This window comes from Carassius carassius, chromosome 27 (genome assembly GCF_963082965.1).
Source record: "Carassius carassius chromosome 27, fCarCar2.1, whole genome shotgun sequence".
In the NCBI taxonomy this organism is placed as follows: domain Eukaryota; kingdom Metazoa; phylum Chordata; class Actinopteri; order Cypriniformes; family Cyprinidae; genus Carassius; species Carassius carassius.
The window spans coordinates 15,426,775-15,453,868 of record NC_081781.1 but is presented as its reverse complement, the minus strand read 5'-3'; the positions used below and the strand labels follow the sequence as shown (position 1 = coordinate 15,453,868).

General features: G+C 35.9%; 1 protein-coding gene across 6 annotated transcripts in view; it reads left to right on the top strand.

Annotated features, from left to right (window-relative positions):
• LOC132106859 (palladin-like) overlaps nt 1-27,094 on the top strand; it is an 81,023-nt gene that overhangs the window by 36,776 nt on the left and 17,153 nt on the right. For 3 of the 6 annotated variants that reach the window (XM_059512917.1, XM_059512914.1, XM_059512916.1), the window contains exons 3-11: nt 196-371; nt 1,285-1,351; nt 3,233-3,350; nt 3,608-3,676; nt 4,437-4,578; nt 5,707-5,730; nt 6,641-6,760; nt 7,829-8,210; nt 10,968-11,003. In XM_059512917.1, the coding sequence (XP_059368900.1) occupies nt 196-371; nt 1,285-1,351; nt 3,233-3,350; nt 3,608-3,676; nt 4,437-4,578; nt 5,707-5,730; nt 6,641-6,760; nt 7,829-8,210; nt 10,968-11,003 (1,134 nt within the window). Of the gene's footprint in view, nt 1-195; nt 372-1,284; nt 1,352-3,232; nt 3,351-3,607; nt 3,677-4,436; nt 4,579-5,706; nt 5,731-6,640; nt 6,761-7,828; nt 8,211-10,967; nt 11,004-18,957; nt 19,135-27,094 lie in introns of those variants that run through there. The other 3 variants (XM_059512915.1, XM_059512918.1, XM_059512919.1) reach the window with 3 other exon arrangements.

Below are 27,094 nucleotides of genomic sequence, written 5' to 3'. Positions count from 1 at the left end.
TCCATTTATTTTGCCTCTTTCTCACACATATAGTTTTTGAGATTAATAGGTTAGTAGTTTCCTCCTAATTGCAATGTTTATATTTTGAGAGATAAATCAGTGCATATTTGCACTGCATTCCGATTGTTAACAATTAGCTCTATAATTTGGGACACCCATTGATTGACATGCCGTCCTCTCTCTTCCACTGGACAGGTGGTTTTGTGAGGGGCGGGAGCTGCACCACTGCCCTGATATCCAGATCTGTCGTGATGGTGACCTGCACACTCTGGTGATAACTGAAGCATTTGAAGACGACACCGGCAGGTACACCTGTGTAGCTTCCAACGCACTGGGAGCAGACAACACCTCTGCAGAGGTCTATATAGAAGGTGAGGTCATAAAACATCTAATCATCTTTTTAACTATATAAATCGACTTTTTATGTTTTAAGCATACAGTAAGTCTAATAAATATAATGAGGTTTATAGTTAAGAAAAAAACAGTTTGTCAGTAGGGTTTTAAAAATAAACTTCATTCAAGATATTTTGTCTACAAGGTATTATTTAATAGAATTTTGTAGTCAAATTATCTTGGGAACAATACTGATTAAAAAAGGTTTTGGCAGAGTAGGAAATAGATAGATGTCTATTACAATGTGTATAAATATGAAAAAAAATATTTAGCAACACATGCAATTAAAATACAAAAATACAATATCACTTGCTGTACCACAAAATATTTAAATTATGCAATAACATTAGTGTAATTTCAGTGATAAAATCTGTAAAGATGCTTCATTGTCAAACTCACAAGGTGAAGGATCAATGCAGCTTCTTCCTCATATGGCCTTTGACCCTTTGACTTTAGACCTCAGCTGACAGTTTAACCGACCCTAACTATGTATTATCTAATAGCCCCTAATTCACCAAGTGCCATAAAAGTTCCTATTATCTAACCTGAAGCACGCAGCGGGTTGTTTGGGTATGAACTGACCTTAATAGCCAAGGCCATTAGGAAGTCTCTGAAGGCTAATAATCCATCAAGAATTTATAGCTTACACAGACGACACTTTCAAACCAAGCAGATTTCTGTTGGTCAGCATGGTCAGTTCATGTGAAATCTGCACAGTGAACTCTTTCACCTTTATACAAAACTCCTGTTCATGTGGATTGCTATTAAAAATGACTGGATTTCATTCATGCTGTTTTGCAGTAAAAAGAAGGCAGCAGGCAGCCTAAAATGTTTTAACCAGGAATTAGTGTTTTTCTCTTCCATTTCTTCATTATGTTTCTCTCTGTGAAGGTGCTTCTTCTTCAGACTCAGAAGGTGAAGGATCCGTGTCGAAGTCTAGATCCGGAGCCATGCCACAGTATGTGTGTTTCAGCATGTTCTTCCTCGCATGACCTTTTGACCTCAGGCCTCAGCTTACCTGGCCCTGGCGATGTATTATCTAATAGCCCCTAATTTATCCTCAGCCAAGTTTGTATTGCTCCTCGTGAAGAACATGGCGGGTTGGGTTGAGAAAGAAGGGACCTTAAATAATAACCAAAGCTGTCTTAGAAGGCCAATAATCAATCAAGAATTTAGGAATCTTGTTGCCTAATCTTCTTAATTTGTGTGATCGCTTGAACTCCCTTCAGTCACCTCTGAACTCATCCACTTATTTCTCTTCCTGTCATCTCTTGCCTCTACTGGCCTATCAATCTTTCCTTTCTGTTTACACAAATTATTAAGTGCTTGGCTCTGGTTCCCAGTGACATCATCGCACCCATTTGGGATAATGCTCTCATTAGATCCAAAGTCATTTATAAGGTGCAAACTGCATAGTGAAAATTCGGTGTAGTGGATATTACTTCACTGAGTGTGTGTGTGTGTGTGTGTGGTGCATGTTAGAGAGGAATTACCGCTCACAGAGAGCATGTAAATAATTTGCAACATTATACCATTTATTAACTTGCCTTATCTTATATTTCTATATATTTGCTGTTGGAAACTTTCACTTTAAATTAAATGACCTAATGTTTTAAGAATCAGACAAACACTGTTAAGACTTTAAATGGACCTATATCCGCCCATTTGAGGCGCATACAGCTTTTTTTATGTGCTCAAATATGATATCACTTTCCATTTAATGTTCTCATTGTCTGGCAAAGATCTGCCCAGGCATCAGTAACATAACAGTAGACAATAATTTTTTTTATTTTTCATACTAACACTAGTGTTTTTAGTATATTATAGTTTTAATTATAATTTTGAATGATTTTATTTTTATATTTTCCATTTTAAATTTAATTTAAGATGTCATTTGTGTTATTTTTAAAGTCTGTTTAGTTTTTTCTTTTTTTTTTAATTTTCTTTTTTGTTTTAGATATTTTTGTACATTGTTAAACTAAACTTTGTACATTTAAACTAAAAATTAAACTGCAAAAAATTTGAAATGTTGCCTTTGCAACTAGTTGAAATAAAAAATTGAAGTTTTTTTATTTATTCAATTTACATTTTTAACCTTTTTATTTATTTATAAGTAACAAAAATGCTTTTATGGTTTTTGCTTTATCACCGTTTCCCCCCACAATCCAAACACATGCAGCATAGGTGAACTGAACACTCCTCAAACTTCCTGTTAGTGAGTGTGGGAATGTGTGTATGTGTGTGTTTGTGGGCCATGAGATGGAATGGCCATTCATTCAGGATTGTCTGAGACTCCTGTGGCCCAAAATTCTGAAATAGGCTCCAGCCTCCCGTGACCCTGCAGAGGATAAAGCAGTTTGGAAATGGATGGATGGATAGATGAATGGGTTTTAGTTTTAGTGAAATATAATAACCCTGACCAGCACTGAAACAAATTCGGACCACTGATTTATTCTGAGGCAAAATATAACCCAGCTGTATCTATATTTTTGCCTGGTTTGTTATATGTGACCCTAAACTGGGTCACATATAATAAAAATGTAACTTCACTTGAAGAAATTTTAATGGACTGTGAAAGAGCAAAAAGATTGATTCACTTGTCATAGCTTAACAAAATGTTTTCAACTTTCAGCCAGGATGACTCAAAATACCCGTTTCTTTCAGTCACAATCTCTATTTTTCTTTTTTCAAATGTACATGGATATTGCAAGATGAGAGAAGTGTTTTTTACTTTATATGTGAATGTTTTCTTAAAGAATGACTTTGTAGTGTTGATGATTGGTTCTCTCAGGTCTAAATGAGGTTTGTTTTAGTGTTGCTACTATTTTTTCTCATGCAGGGCAAAGAAGAAAACTAGCTCAGTTTCTTTGACGATACACACATCATCACCAAAGAGCCCAGAGGCCCAACCTCATCGCACCACTCTGGTCCAGCCGCTTTCTACCACACCACAGAGAGTAAGAAACACACACACGGACTATACCTCTTTTTTTGACACTAAAACTGCAAACTACTATAGAGTGCTGCAAGAAAAAATCCTAAAACCGAGAATAAGTTAGTACAGTTAGTAAGCTAGTAATAAGTTATCTACTACAATGACAGAGAAACAGACACATGTACAAATATGTCTGTAGACTAATCAAGAATGACAACAGCAGATGGACGCTCTCCGGAAAGATCCATAATAACCACACATTGTCTCTCGTTCTCTCAGGTTCAGAGTCCAGTTTCTTCACTCTATGCTGGTGATGGTCCTGTTAAAGCGCCCCCTACGTTTACTAAGGTAATGAAATGGCCACACACACACACACAGAGAGCATCTCTAGCAGCATTCAGAAACACACACATATTATGAGAAATGGATTGATTAATCAGTGTATGAGCTTTTCCAAATCATTCAGGCTTTCTCTCTTTCTCTCTCTCTCTCTCTCTCTCTCTGTGTGTGTGTGTGTGTGTGTGTGTGTGAGTTGTCATCTGCCTCATGTGCAGGCCTAGGCAGAAGTTCAGAGTTCAATGCCAAATGCAATGCTTGTTTAGTGTGCTAAATCATTTTCCACCTCTTTAAAGAAAAAAAGTTTTTTTTAGCCCCCACCATCTCTCCATTATCCCACTCCATCTTTCTTCTGAGAGACTTTAATCTTCCTAATGAGAAGATGTGCCTTTTTATAATAGATGGTTTCGTGTCATCATCATAGTCCTAAACAAACAGGCACACAAATAAAATGGCTGGATTGCATAGACATTCTTCTTGACTTGAACTTTAAATAAACCTTTAACACGTCACGTGTAACCACAAGCATGCTACACACACTTACACAAAGCTTCAAAGTGAACGAACACACAACAGAAGCCAACTCACACACACATGTATAAACAATCTACTCTTCGCCTTTTTACTTTTATGGGTTGCTTCTTGCCTCTATGTCTGTTATGCCGTCAGTCTGAAAGAGTATGTACTTGTGAATGAAAGAGGTGATGAAGAAAGAGAAGAATTAGTGATTGTACTGTACACCTTTTAATCTGTCTCTTCTCTTGCTCTGCAGATGTTGCAGGACGCGCAGGCATCTGAAGGTCAGGTGGTGGTTCTGGAGTGCCGGGTGAGAGGTAGTCTTCCTCTGCAGGTCCAGTGGTTTCGAGAGGGCCAGGAGATCCAGGACTCCCCTGACTTCCGGATCCTGCAGAAGAGTAAGAGAACAATTTAAAGAGGCATTCAGTAGTTCTTTAGCAAGTGTTCTAATTGCTGTTCTTCGTGTCTTTTAATTAGAGATACCACAATGTTGTTAAACGCTGGGCTGTCATATATCAACATTGAGTTATATGTAAATTACATGTATACTAGTGCTTTTTAAGGCCAATTCACTCTACACCAATAGACATAGACAAACCATGACAATCACCAGATTCCAATATGTCACTTTTCAGACATTGCAAGATTCAGGAAATGCATCATATTTAATTTGTAAAAACAAGCGCTGAACTAAGCCAACAGATGCAGACAGGGATAACACACTGCTTTTCTCATCCAAATTTGTGAATTTAACTTATAATAACAAAAATTGTTATTACAAGTTAACTGTAATTATAAGTTAACTTATGTTAACTTATAATAAATGACTTGTGCTTCAAAGCGTGCAGGCGAATCGTAGTGACAAACACTGTCATGTTATTTTGCATTTGGCAGTATCTGATCGTGAAAGATAGTTTTGGGAGGTAAATATACCGAATCATTTTGATGACCGACTTTTGCTCAGATATTTCAGAGCAAAGTCAAGTTTTTTCCTTGCATCAGGGAATTTATTTGTTAAAACTTTTTTATTCATATTTTAAGATTTGATGTGTATCTTGACATTTTCGGTCAGCGTTTTTATTTTTATTTTTTGTATGCGATAACCCTAAATTTTGTATAAAAATATGTTGACGGAACAATAGTTAGATGGCTATTATAAGTTCACTCATCATCTCATGTGAGCGACACCATTCAGATGACTCATAAAAACACAATTCAGATTTTTTAACAACTGTTTATTTACATTTTCTTCTGGGAACTGTAGTATAAAACAAAAAGCAACTGTGCAAATTTACAAGCTTATATTTTACTTGAAAAGCCCAGAGTAACCACCATATTCTTAAATTTTTTTCCTTTTGTGTTTAAGGTAAAAATGTTATCCATTCTGTTGACAGAATCACTATTCTTTGAGTAACTATTTAAACTATTTGAGAAACTATGTTTGGTTTATTGGTAGACTGATAACTAGTGATTTGTTATGGTGTTTGTGTTTCTCTCTTAATTCACATATCACTTTTTTTCATCAGAGCCAAGATCAGCAGCAGAACCCGGTGAGTTCTTTACTCCTGCTTCCACTTTCCCCTCTTTCCACTCCTCTTATTCATAAAACACTTTCCTCCAGATACAAGTGTACATATGGATTTATCAAGATAATGATTCTCTGTAAGCCAAACATTTGTGACATCATCACAATGCTACATGCAGTTTGGAGGAGATATGACTTGAAAATGTCTGATTAACAGAACAAATGAACAGGATACATGCATGTCAACACGGCTTATGAGTCACATTCTTTCACTTACATGTATATGGCTCACCTTTTAACTCTCACCTCTATCGTTAGGTATGACTCAGTCTGTTCACTAGTTCAGTAGTTCATAATATAGTTGTGTTCATTTTAACAGTGACAGTGAGTGAATATACATGATAAACTAATGAAAGTTATAAAACAATATTTGTTGACAAAACCACCTACATTAATATGAGCCTCATCACTTGTAATGGTGTCGCAGGTAATTGAGTCATCACTGTCTCAGTGTTTAGTGGTCAAGGCCCTTGCTAGTGACTGAATTTACTGAATCACCTCATAGGAAACATGGAAAAGGAATGAGACACAGCCTCTGTCTGCCGCAGTAGACTTCTCTCTGCTATTGAATCACCTCTGTAACCATCAATTACCTGTCTAGATTCACCACACCTGTCTATCTAATTGTCTACACCCCTCCCTCATTACAGGAAATATTTATGTTAATCTCATATCTCTGGAGAAAGCATTCCTGGATGTTCCATTGCAGAAATAGATTATATTGTAAAACCGGGCAGTAGCTTATAGAGCAAATTAATTTGAATGCTTATACAGTATGTGTGTTAATGTGTAATTGATTAAATTAATTTCTTGTCTGGTTTCGCATGTGGTATTGATGATTCTGTAATCCACGGCTCTTGTGATTGGTCTTGCAGAGGAAATCTGTACGTTGGTGATTGCAGAGGCATTCCCTGAAGACGGTGGTCTGTTTTGCTGCACTGCAACCAACCAATACGGCTCAGTTAATAGCACGGCACAACTCACTGTCACCCCAGGTGTGTTTACACGGTATCTACAATAACTATATCTGAGATCAAAGTGGTAATGAAAATATGTAAGTAGTCTGGTGATATATTGGTGCAAACAGAGGTTTACATTTGAAGAAACATATTCAAGTAAAAAAATCAGTGATCAAACAGTGTAATATATAGCAAAATACACAAAATGAATGGCTCCTATTTATGACCCGAGTCCAGTATTCTTTTGTTTGAGTGTAATATGTAATATGACATGAGTTGAAAGAGAGCCAAAGTATAAACCTCTGAAAACAACAAAATTAAGCACAGTAAACAGTCAGCTGATTGTTTCAACATTACTGCATGTTCTCAAATGTAAGTAGTAAATATAAGTGATGTAACACAGGAATTGTAATGACTTTATTTACAAAGCAGTAACAAAAAACTAAAATGCCCTTTCCAAAAAAAGGCATAGCAACTCCATCTGTGATCGTTCGATGACATTTTATGGGGCCCACTGTGGTTCATCTTGAAAACATGTCAGTTGCATGAGGCCGACCAGCCACATCCTATCCACAACACTCCAGGATCGGAGTGTGGGTGAGGAGAGAGGATACAGTATGTGCTGATAGTTGTGTGTCATATGGCAAAGACAGGAGAGGCATGCATGTGATGTTTATACTGAATGATAGAGTGGGTGTACTTATATTTCCAGGAGTCCTTAAGCCTTAAGTTTACTATAGAGCCATTTAAGTAAATCTGAGACAATATCAGCCAGATTTCATGTCTGATAAAGGTTTGGATTAGGTTTTAGCTGTGGATTAACAGTTTATCTAGGATTATGGGTAGTTATAACAAGTTTTTCTTCCATTGCAGGAATGTTTCAGCATTTTGCAATGATTGTTAAAGTGTTGTAAAAACTGATTGTTCAACAATGACGAAATTATGAACTGATAGACTCATAGACTCCATATTTCCTTCTGTATTCCACTGAAGTGCACTGTGACATGGACTGATTGGATTTCATCACCCACTTAATAGGAAAAGAAATCTGTTCTCACCTTTATAATGAACTGTACTATGTCTTCTGTTATCTTGGATTTCTAGTTGCTGAAGAGTTTCCCAGTAATGGATTATCTGGAGATGACAGTGTGTTTGAGGACAACCAATCATTCCCGCCTCCACCCCCTCCATCAACTGAGATTAGTTTGTTGGAAGTCCCGCCCAAAACCCCACCGAGTGCTGAGGCCTTCCAGATCAATGAGCTGGACATCTGGCCCAGTGTCACTGCGCTGCCTGTTCAGGTCTCCGCAGATGAAGAGCCTCAGGAAAGTGTTCCTGACAAACCTCTACAAAATGGTCAGGCCTTAAACAAGACACCACATGAGAGTCTACAGTCACCTTCAAGTGAGAAGGAAACAGCGGCTCCGCCTCCATCGCCTTCAGCAGTTAAGGCTCCACCTCTCCCCACCAAACCCAAACCTAAACTGTGAGTACTGCAGCTGAATCCAGTAAATCATCTCAACCTTGTATTTATGAAGCCTTTTAGCTGTGAATTCATCCATTTGCTAGTGCATGCATTCACATTTTGCTGATAAATGCATTATAAATTTACAGTGTTTTTCAGGGAAAATGGACCAAAATGCTGGTGACTCATCCTGCACTAGACATATTTTCATCCAATCAAATGCTCTCTAGAATGAAAATGTCCCTCCCACCAACACAAACTGTTACTGCCTAATGGGTGAAAAAGCTTCTTTTATGAGCTGACTTTCAGTTAGTTCTGCATTCAATGAAATAAATGTACACTACCTTTCAAAATGTTGGGGTCATGATAGATTTTTTTTAAGAAATTAATATTCAATAAGGACACAATGAATTGATCAAAAGTGACAGGAAAGACATTTATAATCTCACGGAAGATTTATATTTCAAATAAATACTGTTCTTTTGAATTTTATTCATCAAAGTATCCAGAAAAATGTATCCCAGTGTCCACAAAAATATTAAGCAGTACAACAGAGTTTTGATAATAATTAAACATTCAAACAAATCAGCATATTAGAATGATTTCTGAAGGATCGTGCGATTCAGCTTTACCACTACAGAAATAAAGTACATTTTAAAATATCTAAAAATAGAAAACAGTTTTCACAATATTACTGTTTTGCTATATTTTAGAATGATTGCAGCTTTGTTGAGCAGAAGAGACGTCCAATGACTTTCAAAAACATTAAAAATCTTATTGAACCCAATCTTTTCAAATTGTGGTGTACTGTATAGTATGTAAGTGTTCAGGTGTTTAGTAGGAATACAATCCGCCATAATGCGATCATTATGTCACCTATGACGTTAGGATGTGTTGCTGTTCTCTGCCATTTACAAATGTGATGACTCCTGTTCTGTGGTCTCATGGGATAGTATAATGTCCATCACATGCAGAGTACATCATCTGGGTATTTCTTTATGAACACTGCATATTCAGACATATTATCTATTTGACGTGCAGCTTTCGGCATATTATATAATATGAATGTCATATGAATAGCCATATTTTTATTATACCTTACCAGTATCGAACTAGTTATAATCTGAAGGGGTAAAGTTGACCAGTGTTTCTGTGTTGATGTACAGTACAACCCACAACTGCCTGCGTATGTCAGTAGGTGGTGTAATGGGAAAACCCCACTTACAGTAGGAACAAATGCACTCTGTCCCTTTATCACCATGTCAGAGGCCGGGCATTGTTGCATCCCATAAATCACTGGGTTATGTGTGTGGTATGTGTGTTTGCATATGTGTTAGCATTTGTGCTATGACTCCAGTTGGATTTCAGAGAGATCATTTGCTTTAGTATTGGATGTATCTGATACTACACTATCATTTATCATCAGTTGTAGTGATATGTTTTATGTTAGCACTGATCTGACTGTAGATTTAGGTGTACTGTTCAATGCCTGAAGGTAGCTGGACATGCCAGTGATAAGTTACAGTGTCAGATTCTTTTTAATTAATCAGTGCAAAAGCTTCAAAAACAGCCTCTGCCCAGGTAAAGACTGCATGACTTTAGCCCCAATTATCACTCACCAACAGTTAAAAAAAAAATAAAAAAACTAAAACATGTGTAGTATGCACAAAACAGAATCTACGGTACCCCAGACAGTCGTGTAGTGAGAAGTGAGAAGAACATGGATCTTATGACTTCATACACAGTTGATAATCACCGATAGTCCAGTGCGTAGATCCAAAAAACATGAAGCCACCTGAAATTAAAATCCGCACAATGATTATATGCAGGGCTTACACCTCCTCAAAAAATATTTTATTCAATGCTTCATCAGAGGCCTTAAAAAACCGGTGCAAAAGGTTTACAAAGGTTCAAAATGTTTTCGAGGCAAAGCTCTTTCTCAGTGCCACTTTTAATTTAATTTCTGCTGGCTAACATGTGAGTTATAAATGGCACACTATTTGGCAGGATTGCGTTGAAATTACCCTTTTTAATCATGCAGTTCTAATGCTTATCAATGATTTATAATGCATTTATAAATTAGTTGATAGTCATTTAAGAACACTTTTATAAGCCCTTTACAAAAGGAAACCTTATTGTGACATAACATTTAACATTTTAACCAATAGTTTTTGTCCACAGCTGTAACACGGGATCATGACAACAGCAAAGTAAACACAAATTGCTACTGTATATGAGCTTTTATTCTGGCTGCGAACAAAGGATGAAATTGCAGATTTATAAACGTGAATTTCAGCAACATAAAAGCAAAAGTGTCTAAGAGGGAGGGACTCTTTGTTGACTCTAGGCAGAGTCAGTCTCATATATATAAATGTAGTTTAGCTCTTTAATTTTGTCTGGATTATGCGTGGCATTGAAGTTTGTGTGTGTGAACGTGACATTAGGCTCTAGTGGTTACATACCTTTACATAGGCCCGGCCTACTTATTTGTTTGAAAATACTCTGTGGTTTTTGGCTGATTTCCGTTTGATTCAGATGCCATGCCTTCTTTACAACCCTGGGAAAGTAGCCTGTGTGTGTGTTTAGTTGGTGGATGTTGGAAAGAAAGAGAAATAGTCAATTGAGTAAATTCTAGTTAGTGTATACATAATAAATCATGTAAATGGAAAGCTTTGCGTTGTTTACAAGCTGTACTGGGAATACAGGGCAACATTTCGTACTTGTGATTTTATCCGTGACTTTTCTCCATACATTTCCCCATTCGTTCTGTGATTCCAGATCAAATGAGCAAGCAGACGACCTCTCAAATGAAAGGTAAAACAAAGAATAGGTTAATGCAACCTGAGTGTGAATAACGCATCTGTGCGTGGGTTTGACGGGCATGTGATAGCTATGAAAGGAAAATTGTTTCTTTTCATGGATGAGGTCCAAGTTGAGGTTTAAATGGCATGCCGTTTGGCAAAACACTGTCTTTGCTTGAGCTTCTGCAAATTATTGCCATAAAAAGCTGCTTCCCCAAAAGATTTTCCACTGTAAACGTCACAAATCAACCACTAGAAACAACACAGCAGGGATCAGGTAGTAAGACCCTCCTCCCACAAAGAAAAACACACCACCCCACTGCTCCAGCTTGTCATTTGGTTGTAAAAACAGGAATTTCATAATTGTAAAATTACCCAGGGGTCATTTCTGCATGCTGTGTGGCAGGTTATCGTTTCTCTGCATCCTCCAGGTACAACCAGACCTGAACCCTGCCTTCTGACCCTCCAATCCCTTTTACACATTCCAGCTGATTTCCTTTGGATATTCCCATAACTCGCTGTTCACATCAGTGCTTTGAATAAAACAATGAAGTGGGATTTTAAGTTCACGTTGTAGATGCTGACATTTATCTTTTACAGGGCCCCTGTGATCTGAATTCTCCTTTAGTTCAACTTTATTTCAGCGTTACGGTGATTTATCAATTACATCTGTGATTATGTTGTTTGCTGAAAAGCAATTAGTAAACGAGTGGAAAGTATGAGTTTGCAGTTCCGGTCATGTTCTTTGGGTAAACTAGTAAAATGGTGATAAACTTCACCTGGTCTCACATTTCATGTTTCAGCGATGGGCCTTGGGCTTTTTCTGGCACTAAAGCATTGTTTTGATACGATGCATGTCATATAAAATAAAATCAATCTGGCGTTGCCTACTAAAAGTCTCTATTTTGGAACGATTGCTTGCTTGCAAATATGTTTGTCTTTTCTTAGCATTTCCTTCCTTTTAAATATCTAGTCTTAAACATTTTACCACAAAATTAGAGGTTTATCATAGTTTCCTCACCCTAATGTCATTCCAAACTGACTTAATTTCTTCCGTCAAACACAAAAGGTAAATTTTTTTTTTTATAATGAATGAGGACTGGGGTCAAGCTCCAAACTGACAAAAAAAGCATCATGAACGTATCATAAAACATGACTTGTCCTCTATATTAGGAGTCTTATAAAATCATATTACATTATTGTGTGATTAACAGACCAAAAACTGTTACTTACTGAAGTAAAAATTAAGTAAAAATGTTTAATTCACAAAGAGTTAATAATTTAGTAACATCGGACGGATACAGGATTTCAAGGTCAGTTCACTAATTGTGAATCAGTGAATAATCTTTTATCTTCAGTCTGTCATATTAACTTATTGTATGAAAAAAAAAGATTATTTTGTGTTCCACAGAAGAAACAAAGTCAAACAGGTTTAAAACAACATGAGGTGAGTATATGATAACAGAATTATCATTTTGGTTGAACCATCCTTAAATTGCCATAATTTGAAGATCTGAAGAGATCTAATAAAAAGTGAACTTTCACCCAAATGTAATCATTTTAAGACATTCAGTTCAAACTAAATGCAAGACACAGAAAGAAACCAACTCAGCTCACGTTCATAAAACTTATCTGAACTTATTTATGTTGGTGAGGCATTTGGTTGGTGCTTGTTCATTGTTCTAACCAAGTGTTGAGTGAACATCCTTCATCGTTTAACGCCTTTGCAAGTGTGTAGTTTGGTTAAAATGTTCAAATCTTTTCACACTTGATCCCTTGTTCGCTCTCCATGCCTCTGACGCTACACCCTGCGGCAATACACGCCATACAGGAAACTGCGCAGTGTGTTTTGGCAGACTTTGGTGACAGCAGGAGGGCCCTTGTGATGTAGACAGGGTCCAATGTCCTTCAGCACAGGAAGGGACTGAGAGATAGAAAGAAACAGAGGAAGGTGTGAACGAACAGGGTGTTTGGTGGGCGTCAACCTGCAGTCAACCCAGAAGAAAGGCTTTTGTGGGTCAATTTTGAGGCAAATATGGCATATAAAAATTAAGCTTATAATGTAGGAACATTACTTAATTTGTGACATTTATCTGAACAACTAAATCCCTGTTACAGCCGAGGTTTTATTTTCAGAGGAGCATCTGTGCAAGCGAGAGATGGTTATGTGCACCTCTGATTTATGAGCTTGGTGGGCTGAAATCACAGGGGTTTTATGAGAACATGCTTCACAGTGTGTAAAGTCCATACCACACTGAAATGATAACACCTGGAGCTTGTAAAGAAACAGAGAGAAGAAAGTGAGAAGACTGTCTGCATTATGCTCTAGGGTATACGTGCTATCACATATGTACTTTTTCAGTATGCATTATTGTGCATATGAGGAATTAGAGATACTCAGCAGGTGGTGTCTGATATCATCTGTACAGGTTGATGAATGTGTGTGCTATCATAGTGAGACATTTCACAAAGCCCCTTTGAATTAAAGCTGGATTGTAATATATTTGTGCTGTAGGTTTGTGTCAGTGTGAGAGCCTTTGAAAAAATCTTCTTTTTTTTCAGTGGATCAAATTAACATTAATTCTTCCTTCATGAGAACACAGGACATGTTTTTGTAAATGTACTGTCTATTTGGTTTTGGATTCTTTTCTTGGCATCAGCATGGTAGTGGTTACGTGATACCACCCCTCACAATATACCACTAGACGAGATGAGACATGACTGAAGAAAAAAGTTGGTTAATGTGCAAGGGGACTCTGGTTTAAAATCACAACTTTATATATATATATATACATATATATATATATATATATATATTATTCAAAGAAATTAATGCTTTCATTCAGGAAAGACAGTTTTACGTTGCTCAAAAAAATATAATAAATGTTCTAATCATTTCTATTTTTTTGAACTTTCTATTCATCAAGGAATCCTGAAATTTTTTTTATGAAAAATTACTTTATAATATTAAGCAGTTTTGATGATTATAATGAGAGATGTTACTGAAGCACCAAATCAGCATATTAATTTTTGAAGGAATATGTGATACTAAAGAATGGAGAAATGGCAGCTGACAATTCTACTTTGCCGTCACAAGAATAAATTACATTTTATAATAACAGTTTTCTATTCAAATGTGTTTTAAATTGCAATAATATTTCATAAAGTTGCTGTTTTTACTGTATTTTCTTTTTATTAAAAATGGAAAGATTTTACCCACCCTAAATTTTTTAATTGTAGTGTATAAAAGAAACATATATTTTTTAAATCATTTTTAAACTATTGATTGTTTAATGATAAAGTTTATTATATTACTGCTGAATTTAATAGCCAGTGATCACCACCTTATATAATACGTCATATACAATACTTCTTGCGGAAATTGCATTCTACAACCAGTCAATTTAAATATTTTCAAAAATATTCAGAGGAAGATATTTGTAGTTTAAATCAGCACAATGCTTTTGCTATACACAGTCACTATAAACAATAACTCTTTTGGTTTTCAGATTTGAGAAATGTAAGATATGTAACGTCATGTTACTCTCAAGAGATCTGAAATCAAACAGCTCTGACGTTGAATCAATATTTTCTAACTTTATTTTCTGAATCAGTGTTTTACAGATGAATAAAGGGTAAGCTGAGGGGTACAACAGACCCTTGTACATTCTTCCAGGAAGAAAAATGTGTTGTCTTCTATCTGAGCCAGACCAAAGTCAGTCAGCCAGACAGACAATAATCCTTCCCTTCCCTTGACAAAAGGACCAGCCTGTGATGTATAAATGCACCATATTGGCTCAGAGGTCATTCATCAGATGTCTGTGAGGCAGACAGATGCACAATGTCTCCTAGGAAGTCTCTTTGAAGTAAATGATGCAATATTTTACCTCCTTATTCATTATGTGTTTATATTTAAACGATCACTCGCCGAAACTGTAAGGATTTTTGTTTATTCTGGATTAGTGGCTTGCCATGGTGGCAAAAGTAGAAGAGAGAAAGAGAGACAGAGATAAAGAGCGAGACAGAGAGAATAACAGATGAGAAAGGAAGTCTTTAATCCTGACTGAAGTGCTTGTATTGCTGTCTTCATGCCGAGTGCGTTGCTGCCATACCGCACCGCCTTCCACAAACCTCCATGAGCCGCAGTGGGGTTGTTGTCATGGACACTAGAGACAACTGCAGCAAACTGAGGGCTGTTCTCAAACAATCTGGTTACATTTCAGTGAGCTCTCTTATTCTTGACCGCAACCACACCAGCTTTCTCTCAAACGAATGGGTTTTTTACTTTCAGATGTCGTGCTTGATTTTACAGTGCTGATGTGGTTATTGCGGTAGTGTGTCTGTTTTATTCTGATCAACTTAGTTCCAGTGAAGGAGGTCTCATAGCTTGAAAAATCGCAATGGCAGTTGCTCCGTATTTCACCATTTCAGACAGGTTCTCCAGTCAGTTGTTCAGTTCAAATTATCATGGTATTGAACACAGATAAAGCTGAGGGCACGGTGTACTGCTAAAACCATACTGTTATGCCCAGCTGTACTGTTAAATCTGCTGCACGCTGGTCAGCTGGTTGCATTTCTGGCCTGTGACTCAGCGCTGTTTCTCAAAGCTGATTTGTTTATGAGGTGTTGCTCGTAAAAACCCAAATGGTTTATTAACAATCAGTTGCTTGCACAGGCGTTGCGTGAGGTTTAGAAGCACATCCAAAAGAAAACAAGCATATTGAGATGCTTTCTACAGGAAAATTCTATTTAAATGCTACTAAAAATGGCTTATTGCGGATAATTTTGTTGAGCTCCAAGAACATTTTCCTATCCCTTTCCTAAAATGCACAAATAGGTTTTTCTTAGACTTGTTAGCCTCATTTTTAGAAATGAACCTAGAGTTTCCACTGTGGACTGTGACTTTAATTTTGTGTTGATTTCTATATGATACAATTGAGGCTCATAAAAATACTGTAGATAATTGCTAATTGGCAAGGTAGGTAATTGGTAAGTAGCCTGAAAGTAATACCATTCAAAAGTTTGAGGTCATAAGATTTTTTAAATGTTTTAGAAAGAAGTCTCTTATGCTCATTAAGGCTGCATTTATTTGATCGAAAATACAACAAATACTGTAATATTATTAATTTATTAGTTTATTAATTCACTTTATTTCGTATATTTAAAGTAAATTTAAATAATTCTGAATTTAGTTTTTCCAGCATCATTACTCCAGTCTTCAGTGTCCCATGATTCTTCAGAATTCATTCTAATATGCGGATTTGGTGCTCAAGAAACATTTCTCTATTGGTATTGATGTTGAAAACAGTTGTACTACTTTAGATTTTTGTGGAAAACAAATTACTGACATCCCCCCCCCCCCCCCCCAGTATACTTTGACGAATAAAAAGTTTAATAGAGCAGCATTTATTGGAAATGTAAATCTCTTGTAACATTATAAACTTCTTTAGTGTCACTTTTAAACAATTTAAAACGTCCTTTCAAAACTAAAGTGTTCATTTCTTATGTGTGCTTTTAATATAAAATACACATTTTAATTACCCCAGCGTGAAAAGGGCTAACAAATTTATCACAGTGAACTTGCAGAGTAAAAACATGAGCTTTGTTTTTGACCAATTCAGTCAGTTTACTTTAGAATGATTGAGCAGCACAGTGTGGCCAAGAAGTCCAGAGTGAAGACAAACACTATTGACTTTGTGCAGTCCTTATAAGGAGACGGGGGGATGCGGGATTGGCTGGGGATCGGAGCCTCGGCGCTGTATTGGATACTGGTGTTAAAGTGACCCACTGGGAATTGAGCAGCTTTCCAAATATGGAAGAGAGAGTCCAGAACAGTCCATTTTACTGGAAGACTGGAGAAAGAGAGAAAAAGTGAAAGAGAGAAGCAAAAGTGATTTAAAATGAGTCATTTAGAAATTAGGAAGAGGGAGTTCACATTCACAGATAAAAAGATTATATTTATAGATGTTTGATGTAAAACAGAACAGAATTAGTTAGGAATAGTTCACCCAAAAAAGAAAATCCATTTAATCACCCTCATGTCATTTCAAAACTGTATGACTGACTTTTTGCAGAACAAAAAAGATGGTGTTATTTTCATTTGTGGATAAACTATTCCTTGTATGAGAATGGGGAGCAAGTTGTAATGAGAGAGCGGGGCACTTGTATGTTGACAGGATGGAAAGTGCAAGTCTTAACAGATGGTCTGGTCAAGAGCTTAAAGGTCTTTATGTATGGACAGCGGACAGAGATGTTTGTCATATTAGACATATAGATAGCTGTGGATGAGAGACACACAATATCTGTGACACATTCTCACAGTCTTTTATACTCTGGGAATTGCATTGTTTGCATATGGGGTTTTTTAGGATTATTGTGGGCAGCTTGACAGTTTAAGTTAAAGTGTGTATTTTTTGTCAGATGAAAATTACTTAAAGCGATAGTTCACTAAATTAAAAAATTCATTAGAATAAAATTCATGTACTTTTAAGCCTGTTTAACTTTTTCTTTTGTGGAGCATAAAATATATTTTGAGAAATGTCTCAGTATTTTTATTTTTTTTATTAATCAGCACCAAAATGGGTTGGTTATGTATGTACAGTATTAGGCTTTTAGAGTAAAAGTTATTGAAGTGATTGACACCAGCAGATATCGACTTGCTGTTTACTGGCTGTTATGAGTCATTCCTGAGAATTAGCATGAGCATTAAACAGACCGATCCTCTCTGCCAGCCGTAGGAGCTAGTCATGGGGGCGACTCATCTGCACCCCGACACAAGCACACACGCAGGCCAGGAGAGGAACATAGAAGAAGACAGAGCACTACTTAAAATAGACATTACACATCCAAAGAGAAATGATAACTGCACCCATACTCCCATTAGTCTAAAATGTGTTCACACATACACACAAAACACAGCAGAACACAATTGTCAAGAACAGAAAATGAACTGTGGGGATAAAGAGTTCCAGAACATTTTATCTACTTCAGATGTAGAAATTATCCAAGAATTGTCAGTAATCTGTGTCTACAGTGCAAGATATACAGATTTATCTGAATAAACAGTCTTAGATTAAAACAATCTTTTGAAATTCAAACAAAATGAATGACTGATGGGAGAAAGTAAGGCTTGAAGATGATCAAGGATTAAAAAACAACAATAATAATTACAAGGTTTAGACAGTGTTTTTGTTCTTTACTCTAACTTTGTTACAAAAATAACATGAAATTATGAAATATTTACTTTTAGTCTTTCAATTGTGTGCGTGTCCAGTTTACATGCTTTAGAGGATGTTTTAAAACAAACTCCTATAATTTGCGAGAGCGAGATGTTATCTAAGGTTTAGATTTGAAGGTTTAAACAGTGCAGGAATAACACAAGGCAAGCACATGGATTAGGAGTGATGTAAGTGGCTTAAATGTTCCTTTTTCTGGATGTTTTATATTAAACAATCTAGATTTATTTTAATATAATTTGTTAGACTGTGGCATTAATAGTTTGTTCAGTGTTTTTTATAGCTGGTTTTGTACAGATGTCTGCCTGTCTGTAAATCTTCCGATTAAAATTAGATGTATACATTAACACCCCCTCCTAAAGTGACTGTAGAACCTCTGTATGTAAAAATATCATAGATTTACAGGACATAAAAAGTTATATTCATTTCATATATATAACATCCACAGTTTTTTGTTTTTGTTCTTCTTTAAAAAAAAAAAAATGTATTATTTGTTTGCAATTTTGATTAATATCTCTCAACACTAAAACTTCCCATAATTTAGTTGTTGACAAATGTTACATGACTGTTAAACATGTCATAGCTCAACTAATATTTTTTAATAATAAAAAGAATATTATACACAGTATAATATTTTTGCATTTTATAGCTGAGCTTAAATATAGTTAAGCAACGGGACTTTTATTATGTAAGTTCTTTTATTGTGTCAGTCTAGCACACAGACTGCCGTCGGTGAGTCAGAGCTGAGAGCTACAGCGAGACACATCGTCACTCAGCGCGTGTCTGCGCGTTCAATATAAAGACAAGAGCAGCAGAGTGAACGCCGCAGTCCTCATACACACTCTCACACACACCTGTAAGGGATTTCCTACTAGCGACGGGAATAACTTTAACAAGGTGAAAAATAAGGTACAAACTTTTCTCCTATATTTAGAGTAACTTTCATGGCTGAATGTAGGTCATTTCATGAATAAGTAACTTATTTCTGTTTATTGATGCAAATCTGATATAGCCTATGTGAGAGAACATGTAACCATTTAACACTTAATGGTTAGTTTTGGAATTTTTTCTCTGTTTATTTACTTTTTTGTGTTTAACTTTTATTGTGGAGACCTTTTTATTTAATATTTAGGGGCAGAATGTTTTACTTGCAACATAATTTAATTCGGAAAAAATTAATTGACAATAACAAAATAATAGAGAGAGAGAGAGAGAGAGAGCTCAATCTAATCTATTGATGTGAGTCTATATATACAGTATACGAGAATAAAAACTAGAGGATGCATATCTGATAGGATAAAGATAAAGACAAACAAAGTCCTACAAGAATACAAAGAATAGAAGAATAGAAAAAAGAATAGAAAACATTAAAAAAGGTACAGAAAAGAAATCAGAAATGCTCTGCTCAGTGAAAATACTGTTTTTCAGCACAAGGATTTGGCTAGAAAAGTAGGTTATTCAAACTCAAAGACTCCAAAATCTGGAAAAGATGTTATTTAAGTGGCTTTGTCTTTTGCACTTGCATTCCAAGTTTAAACAGTTGAATGTTTAGCACTTTAATGTGTGTATGGGTTGGCACTACACTCAAGTCAGCAGTAACACCATTAAATTATGGTTTGCTTAGTGGAGTTTTGGTTCATAAAGTCCATTGTTCTAACCCTTTTATTGCCAGCAGAGACTGGTTTGGACTTTACCTCTCTTCGTTGCCCAGTGTGCCTTGTTTAGGGCTTATTTCCCTTCTGCTCGTTCCCCTCCCGTCTCTCTCTCTCTCACTTTCCCTGCTGGTAATCCCATTTGATGGTGATGGGTGATGTGTTTTCGGCCAATCTGGAGAGGAATGTCTTCAGCTCACATTCCTACAATCCAGACATACAGATATATACACACTTTGTGAGAGAGAGAGAGAAAGAGAGAGAGCGAGAGAAAGAGCGAGCAAGAGCAGGAGGGATGCAGTGAGACATTCTATGTGAAAAGAAAACAGTCTGGTTCTGTTTTATGTGCTGTGTGTGCATGCAATTAGAGAGAAAAAGATGGGGGAGGGTCTGAGAAAGAGATGGTGGAAGCAAAAGAGAATAATGGATTGTGCAGGTCAAGACTTTGCGACTAAAGATAAATAGAGTGGAAGAGAATGAAACAACAGTGAATGGGGCTGAAAATGAAGCGCTTTAACTTTTACTGTAACTGCCATGACTGAAGCTTTCATTTATGCTTTTCAAAGTAGTTTTCAAACTCACCTTATTAAATAGATATCTATCTATCTATCTATCTATCTATCTATCTATCTATCTATCTATCTATCTATCTATCTATCTATCTATCTATCTATCTATCTATCTATCTATTACCTATCTATCTATCTGGTTATAAGAACATTTGTATTTATGTGTATTTATATGTATAATAAACTATAGATCAAAAGTTTGGGATGGGCAAGATATTTTAAAATATATTCATATTTTTAATGAGTGAGGATGCATTTAATTTACCAAATTAACAGTATATAAAAAAAGTTTAATGTTAATTTGTTTTCACACTTTTTCACGAAGATATTAATTAAAACTGTTTTCTGTATTTGTAATAGGGCTGCATGATTATGACAAACATCGAACTAAGTGGACTTTGAACTTTTGGATTTTGATTAATTCAATTCAAGAAATTAATTCAAAAAAGCGCTATACAAATAAACTTGAATTAATTGCCACTTTGAACGATTACCTAATTATGGCATCTGTAATCGCGATTATAAATTTGATTAATTGTGCATCCCTAATTGGTTATAATAAGGATCATGTGACACTGATGACTAGAGTAATGGCGGCTGAGAATTCAGCTTTGCCATTACAGAAATAAGTTACATTTTAAGATATATTAAAATAGATAACAGTTGTTTCAAATTGTACAAATTTTTACTATATGTTTGATCAGATAAATGCAGCCTTAGTATGCATTATAAACGTCTTTCAAAAACATCTTACTGACCCGAAACCTTTGACTGGTAGTGTAAATATTACCCTGTCACCATCTAAAAATCACATAAAGTTAATCTTTAAAAATACTAATGGTTAACAATGTTAAAAGTAAACTCTGTGATGCCTAAATTTCCTTTTATCATTTATTAAAATGAAACGTTTTTAGTCATTAAAGCATAATTTTGAAAACTTTGGCAAATCCAGTGATTATTTCCTCAAAAGCATTTTTTTGTATCATCTCAATATTTTGTAAACACAACTTTGTTTCAGGCGGACTGACAAAAAACCCTGTGTGGATCATGTCAGCCAATCAGATTAGAGCTTGCCAGTTTGAGAAAGTGCTTTCCAGTTTTGTAATTTTCCGGTTAAAGAACAGACTGTGGGTGGACAGGAGGGATGGAGACAGAGTTGAAAAGATGGAGAGCTGACAGGCCAAAGGAGAGAGACGAAGTCTGAGATTTGGAGAATGCAAGAAGGTGAAATTATGGAATAGAAAAGAGATGAGGAGGAAAGAGAAAGCATGAAAGTGAGAGTGTGGGAGCTGGAGAAGAGAAAGAGCCTTTTTTTTATTTTGGCCTGATGTCTTTATGGAAAGTTGGACATTTCCTCTAGGAGACTGGTAAGGAGTGTAGAGTCGCTTACGTTGGGTGGGAGCCGCATTGTGAGATCAGATCTGGGTCAAACTGCTCCTAAAGCAGGAACACGCTCAACCAATTCCAATGTAATCTGAGAAAGGACTTGAAAACTTGCGTTTCCAGACCTTTTGTGTGTGTGTATGTGTGTGTGTGTGCGCACATATGCTGTTCACTCTATGTACTCTGTTAACCTCTTGAAAAGCTAAGGACCAAAATTACTGTAGGAGATTTCTGGAAGTTTAGTTCAGAGTAACATGGCAAGAATCCAGATGATTTTATGCATATTAGTGGCGAGAGAATGTGTGTCCAGTTTGGTTGTGTGAGTGACAGCACTGCTATTACGTTCAGATGTAATGGGAGGATCAGATGCAGTCTCTTGCTCTCAGTTTCTGTGCTGTTTGATGAATAAACTGTTTCTCGAAGGGTGTTTTGTATGTATGTAATGTGTGTGTGTGCGCGCATGTCTGCAGGGAATAAAAGAGACACTAGTCCAATACCGCAATTGACAGAGATACTTTTTCTTGCTGACACATGAGTCTTGTTGCAATCTAAGAACTCAAAACTCTGGGGTATTGTAGGGCTGGACTGTAAATTGGAGTTAAAAAGGACAAGATCTGCTGCTGTTTGATTGGTTAGCGTGATGGTATATAGGGTGTATTTGGATCACAGTGGAACTATAAAAGAAAGCTGAAGTCACTTCAGACAGTGTTTGGGTGTGGTTATAATTCAGATGTTAATCTGTAAAAAAGTGCATTTAAAGAGTGAAAGTTTGAAACGTTGAGTCTCATTTAGTTAGCATAGACTGACAAATAAAAAGGCAACATATTAAACTCTGACAGTGATTGTCTAAATGTAATTTGAAAAGGGCTGTATTGATGGCTGTAGCAGGAAGGATTTAAATGAGATCAATTAAGAGATGCAACTCTTTGGAGAGGTTTAACTGTTGAGTCAGGAACATACTATGCAAACACAGGCCCAGCTTCTTTAGCTAAAGCATTCGGTAAGACTAAAAAATAAAATTGGAAAAAATAAGTCTCTTATGCTCACAAAGCTGCTTTTATTTGACCAAAAATACAGTAAACACTGTAAAATATTTGGTGATCAATAAACATTTCTTATTATCCGTGTTGAAAGATGTTGTGATTCCTAATATTCAGGATTATTTTGATCAATAGAAAGTTAAAAAGAAAAGTATTCATTTGAAAAGAATATTTTTTTGTGGTATTGTAAAAAAAAAAAAAAAAAACATACACACTTTTGATCAACTTAATGCATCTTTGCTGAATTAAAGTATTTATTTATTTCTTTGACCACAAATCTATGAAACGTAATGTAACCTTTTTATTTATACTTTTGTTGAAATACAGCCAGGCCTAGCTGTTTTTTTGTTTTTTTTTGCAGACTTCACAGAATTTCTTATTCGAAAATGACAATGGGAGGATGTTTCAGTCTGTGTGTCTCAGACGTCCATCCATCCATTGTGCAGCTGTCTCATTGACTGCCAGTTTGCTAAATTACAATGTAGTCGGTTTATGAATCACTTATTTTTCAGACACTGACATGGAATCAATCACCTGAATCAATCAGATTTCATCATTGAATCAACTGGTTAACTAGAATTAATAATCCAGGGGCATGATGATGCAGTGATGATGACATGACGGCTGTGGTTACAGTTGGATCCAGGTGTGCCGCTCTGCATTGTGTAGGTGTGTGTGTGTGTGTGTCCGCACCTTTCTCTGTAATGTCTTGGTCTCTTACCAGATGTTTCTTGATCTCAGTTTGTGTACTCTATTGGATAAACACATTTCAGCTCTAGAACATTGCCACCTCTTCAGTGAAGAAGGTTTTGTTACTATAGTAGCAGAAAACATTTGTGCTTGTTCTGGCCTCTTGTTGTAGTCAGCCGTTTTAGGACAATTGTTCTTTTATTTGACAGGACCGTCCAATTTTATGCAATAATAATAATATAGAATAAAATTTAGAAACTTTTTTTGCTCATTACTATTCCATATTTTTTGCTGGCATGTCTTGCGCACAGACACATGCACACTCACAATGCAGGACATGCTCTGTAAACACGGAGCCCTCTAATTGTCAAATATTTAAACTCAACAACTTCCTGTCATCTTGAAGCTTTTTCCTGTGATAGCAGCTGGTTAAAGACAGTAGAAACTCCACTCACACTCCGAGCCAAAACAAAGATGCTTAACCTGACTGCAAGACACACATTATTACCATAAAATCACTCTTTTGTTACTTTTACTTTGGGTGAGTGTAAACACCTGAAAATCTGTTTTTATGCTTGTATCAATCTTCAGCAGTGATTTTAAATGATGTTCAGAGAAGCAGATATGAAATACTCAGAAGATACTCCAGTAGGACAGTGCGAGGAAATGAAAGAGTAAAAAAAGCGTGAAGAATACACTGACCTTATGTTTAGTGAGACTAACTAACACCAGCCCGTGTTTAATGCAGTGATATTAAAAGTCTGGATAGAAGCTGATTAGTTGTCTATTTAAACCATAATCTGCACTGACCCGTATCTCACCGTTATTTTGTAAAGGGCACATTGGTAAACACAACTTTATGAGGTATTTCTGACTGTTTTATGGGGACACAAATGCCACTGACAAATATCACCACTTCAAAGCTAATGAGTGCGTGTCTGACCTCATGTCACGCTTGTGTTTTAATGGTACAGCAAATTGTAGTGTTTAATGCAGTGTGAACATCATCAGCTCTAGGTTTTAAATTATGGTGCGGAGGAGAGAAAAAAAGACTAGCTCAACAGCTTCCTGTCGTGCATGTGATTCAAATACAATGCAACAGGCTTCAGAGGAAGATAATAACAGAAAAAAGATGTGCTACAATATGTTATGTGGATGCTTTTTATGACTTGAATGAAGTGGATTCTGAAGAAAAGAACAAAGGCATTATAATAAAATAGGTATTATAGACTTTAATAATAAACAAACATTTAGTAAAAGATAAAATCACAATACCACAAGTCAGCATACAGATTGTCTTATATGCTTAATTGAAATATTGCATGATTTATTCATGCATTCTGCTATTATAGCTGCAATTTTAGAAAGCTCTCTCCCTGCTATTATTTTACTTGTTTTAGTTTATTTCACTTTAATCAAGGTTTATTACATTACATTTTTTAAATTTAACATCTGTTTCTGTAGCAATGATGTCTGTACAGTTCTCTGATTCAAAACAGACGACTTTGACGATTGTGTGTGTTTTATGCAAGGTCAAGTGCTTCTCTGGGGTTCTCATAAAAACAGTAGGAGCTAGATTTGTGTAAGTGCATTTTATAGACCTGTAGCTAAATTAGACAGGAATGTGTGTAAGTGCAGGGATATGAGTGTGTGTTTTGTGTCAGCTGAGGGGTCTGCTTCATCTCCACTGGTAACAAACCTTGTAATTTGGCAGAAAATTGAATGGGTTACTTCATGTAACCTTTGACAGAAGGCTGTGATTATTTAAGCAGTGCTGGGTGCTACCAGCATATGGACGCAGAGCCATATGCACCACTCTCCCGTTAGTAAATCACTCAAACTATGACAGAACTGACCCTGACAGCAGACTCGGCTGAGGAAGGGCTGTAGACTTGGAAAAACACAACTGGAAATATGGCTGAAGCTGTGGTCATGTGGGCGATGTGAGTTTGAGTCACAGTTGATCCCATTCCTTACCTTCCATTACAAAAAAGCCTCAATGTCTTGTGTAGACCTGCCATAATTTATTTATATTGTTGGAGAATCTACTTTGAAACTGTACAGTAGAAGAGAAAAAGTATATTGAAAAAAAAAAGTATAGTTAGCTACACTATATAATAATAAAAAAAAACTACTTTGAAGCTTAATAAGGGGTGGGATGTGTTTATTTTTAAATGCATGTTTAAAATTATATCAGATGATATAATTTAATCAGATCTTGTGCTTATGCATTGATGGTTTTTAATTGAGTGAATAATTTGAGTGCTACCATTATACTTGAACAGAAAACTTTAAGCTGCATACTACAAAAATAATTGAATGCATAAAAAAAGGCTAAATAATTAAATTAATTAAATAATGCATTCAATATAAAAAAATTAAACAGAATGACAGAGTCGTTTTTGAAACAAAACCATTCCTTGTTTAGGAAAACATGGTTGACTGGTTGATGGAAATGAAGATTGTGATGTAGTGTTTTTCACCACTATTTGTGACCCTGGACCACAAAACTAGCACAGTTATATCTGTAGCCATAGCCAACAATACATTGTATGGGTCAAAAGTATCGATTTTTTTTTTTATGCCAAAAATTATTAGGATATTAAGTAAAGATCATGTTCCATGATATTTTGTAAATTTCTTACCATAAATAAATCAAAACTTAATTTTAACTACTTTAAAGGCGATTTTCTTAAATGTTTTCAATTTTTTGCAGCCTCAGATTCTAGATTTTCAAATAATTTTTCAAATAGTTATATCTCATTGTCCTATCCTAACAAACAATACATCAATGGAAAGCCTATTTATCCTAAGATGTATAAATAACAAAGATGTATAAAAACAGCAGAACTAATGTCACACTTTGCGTCCTGCTTATTTGAACTCATCACTTCAGTAAATATTCAAGAATTGCACTGCACAGATTGTTGAATCTGTGTCTGTATACTGGTGTCTGAGATTTCTCTTATGAATGAACATGATTTTAAGCAGGAAGGTACCGTAGCATTCTCTGTTTGCAGACTCAGTGCCTTTTAAGGCAATCTGATTATGTCAGCACCGGCTGACCTTCCTTCATCAACCCAGGTTTACTGGTCAGGAATTCCAGAAATGCAAAAGGAAACAATAAGTGGAGAAACCTGCAAGAGCTATTTTTAGAAAATGGCTGCATGTGATTGAACATGATGATATTCCTTGAGTGCTGGAAACTATTAAGTGGGATATTAAGAGTCGAAGCGGTATTTCTGGAGGGGCTCGAAACGCCAGACCTTTACCGGCCATTATCCAGCAGCTTTCATTCAGGGGGGAGGAGAAAAGAGAAAAGCAAAAGGATAGAGAAAAAGACAGATTACACACGCAATTCTTACATTCTTGCAATTTAAAAGTGAGAGAATAAAGAAGGTGACATTATTATGGAATTTTAAAAAGGGATTTAAACGAAGGGAAGGAGAGAAAGCAAGAAGGTAATGAAGTGAGAGTCTAGCCGCTGGTGCTTTGGTCTCATAACAGAGCCAAAAAAGGAATAAAAGCAAAGCAG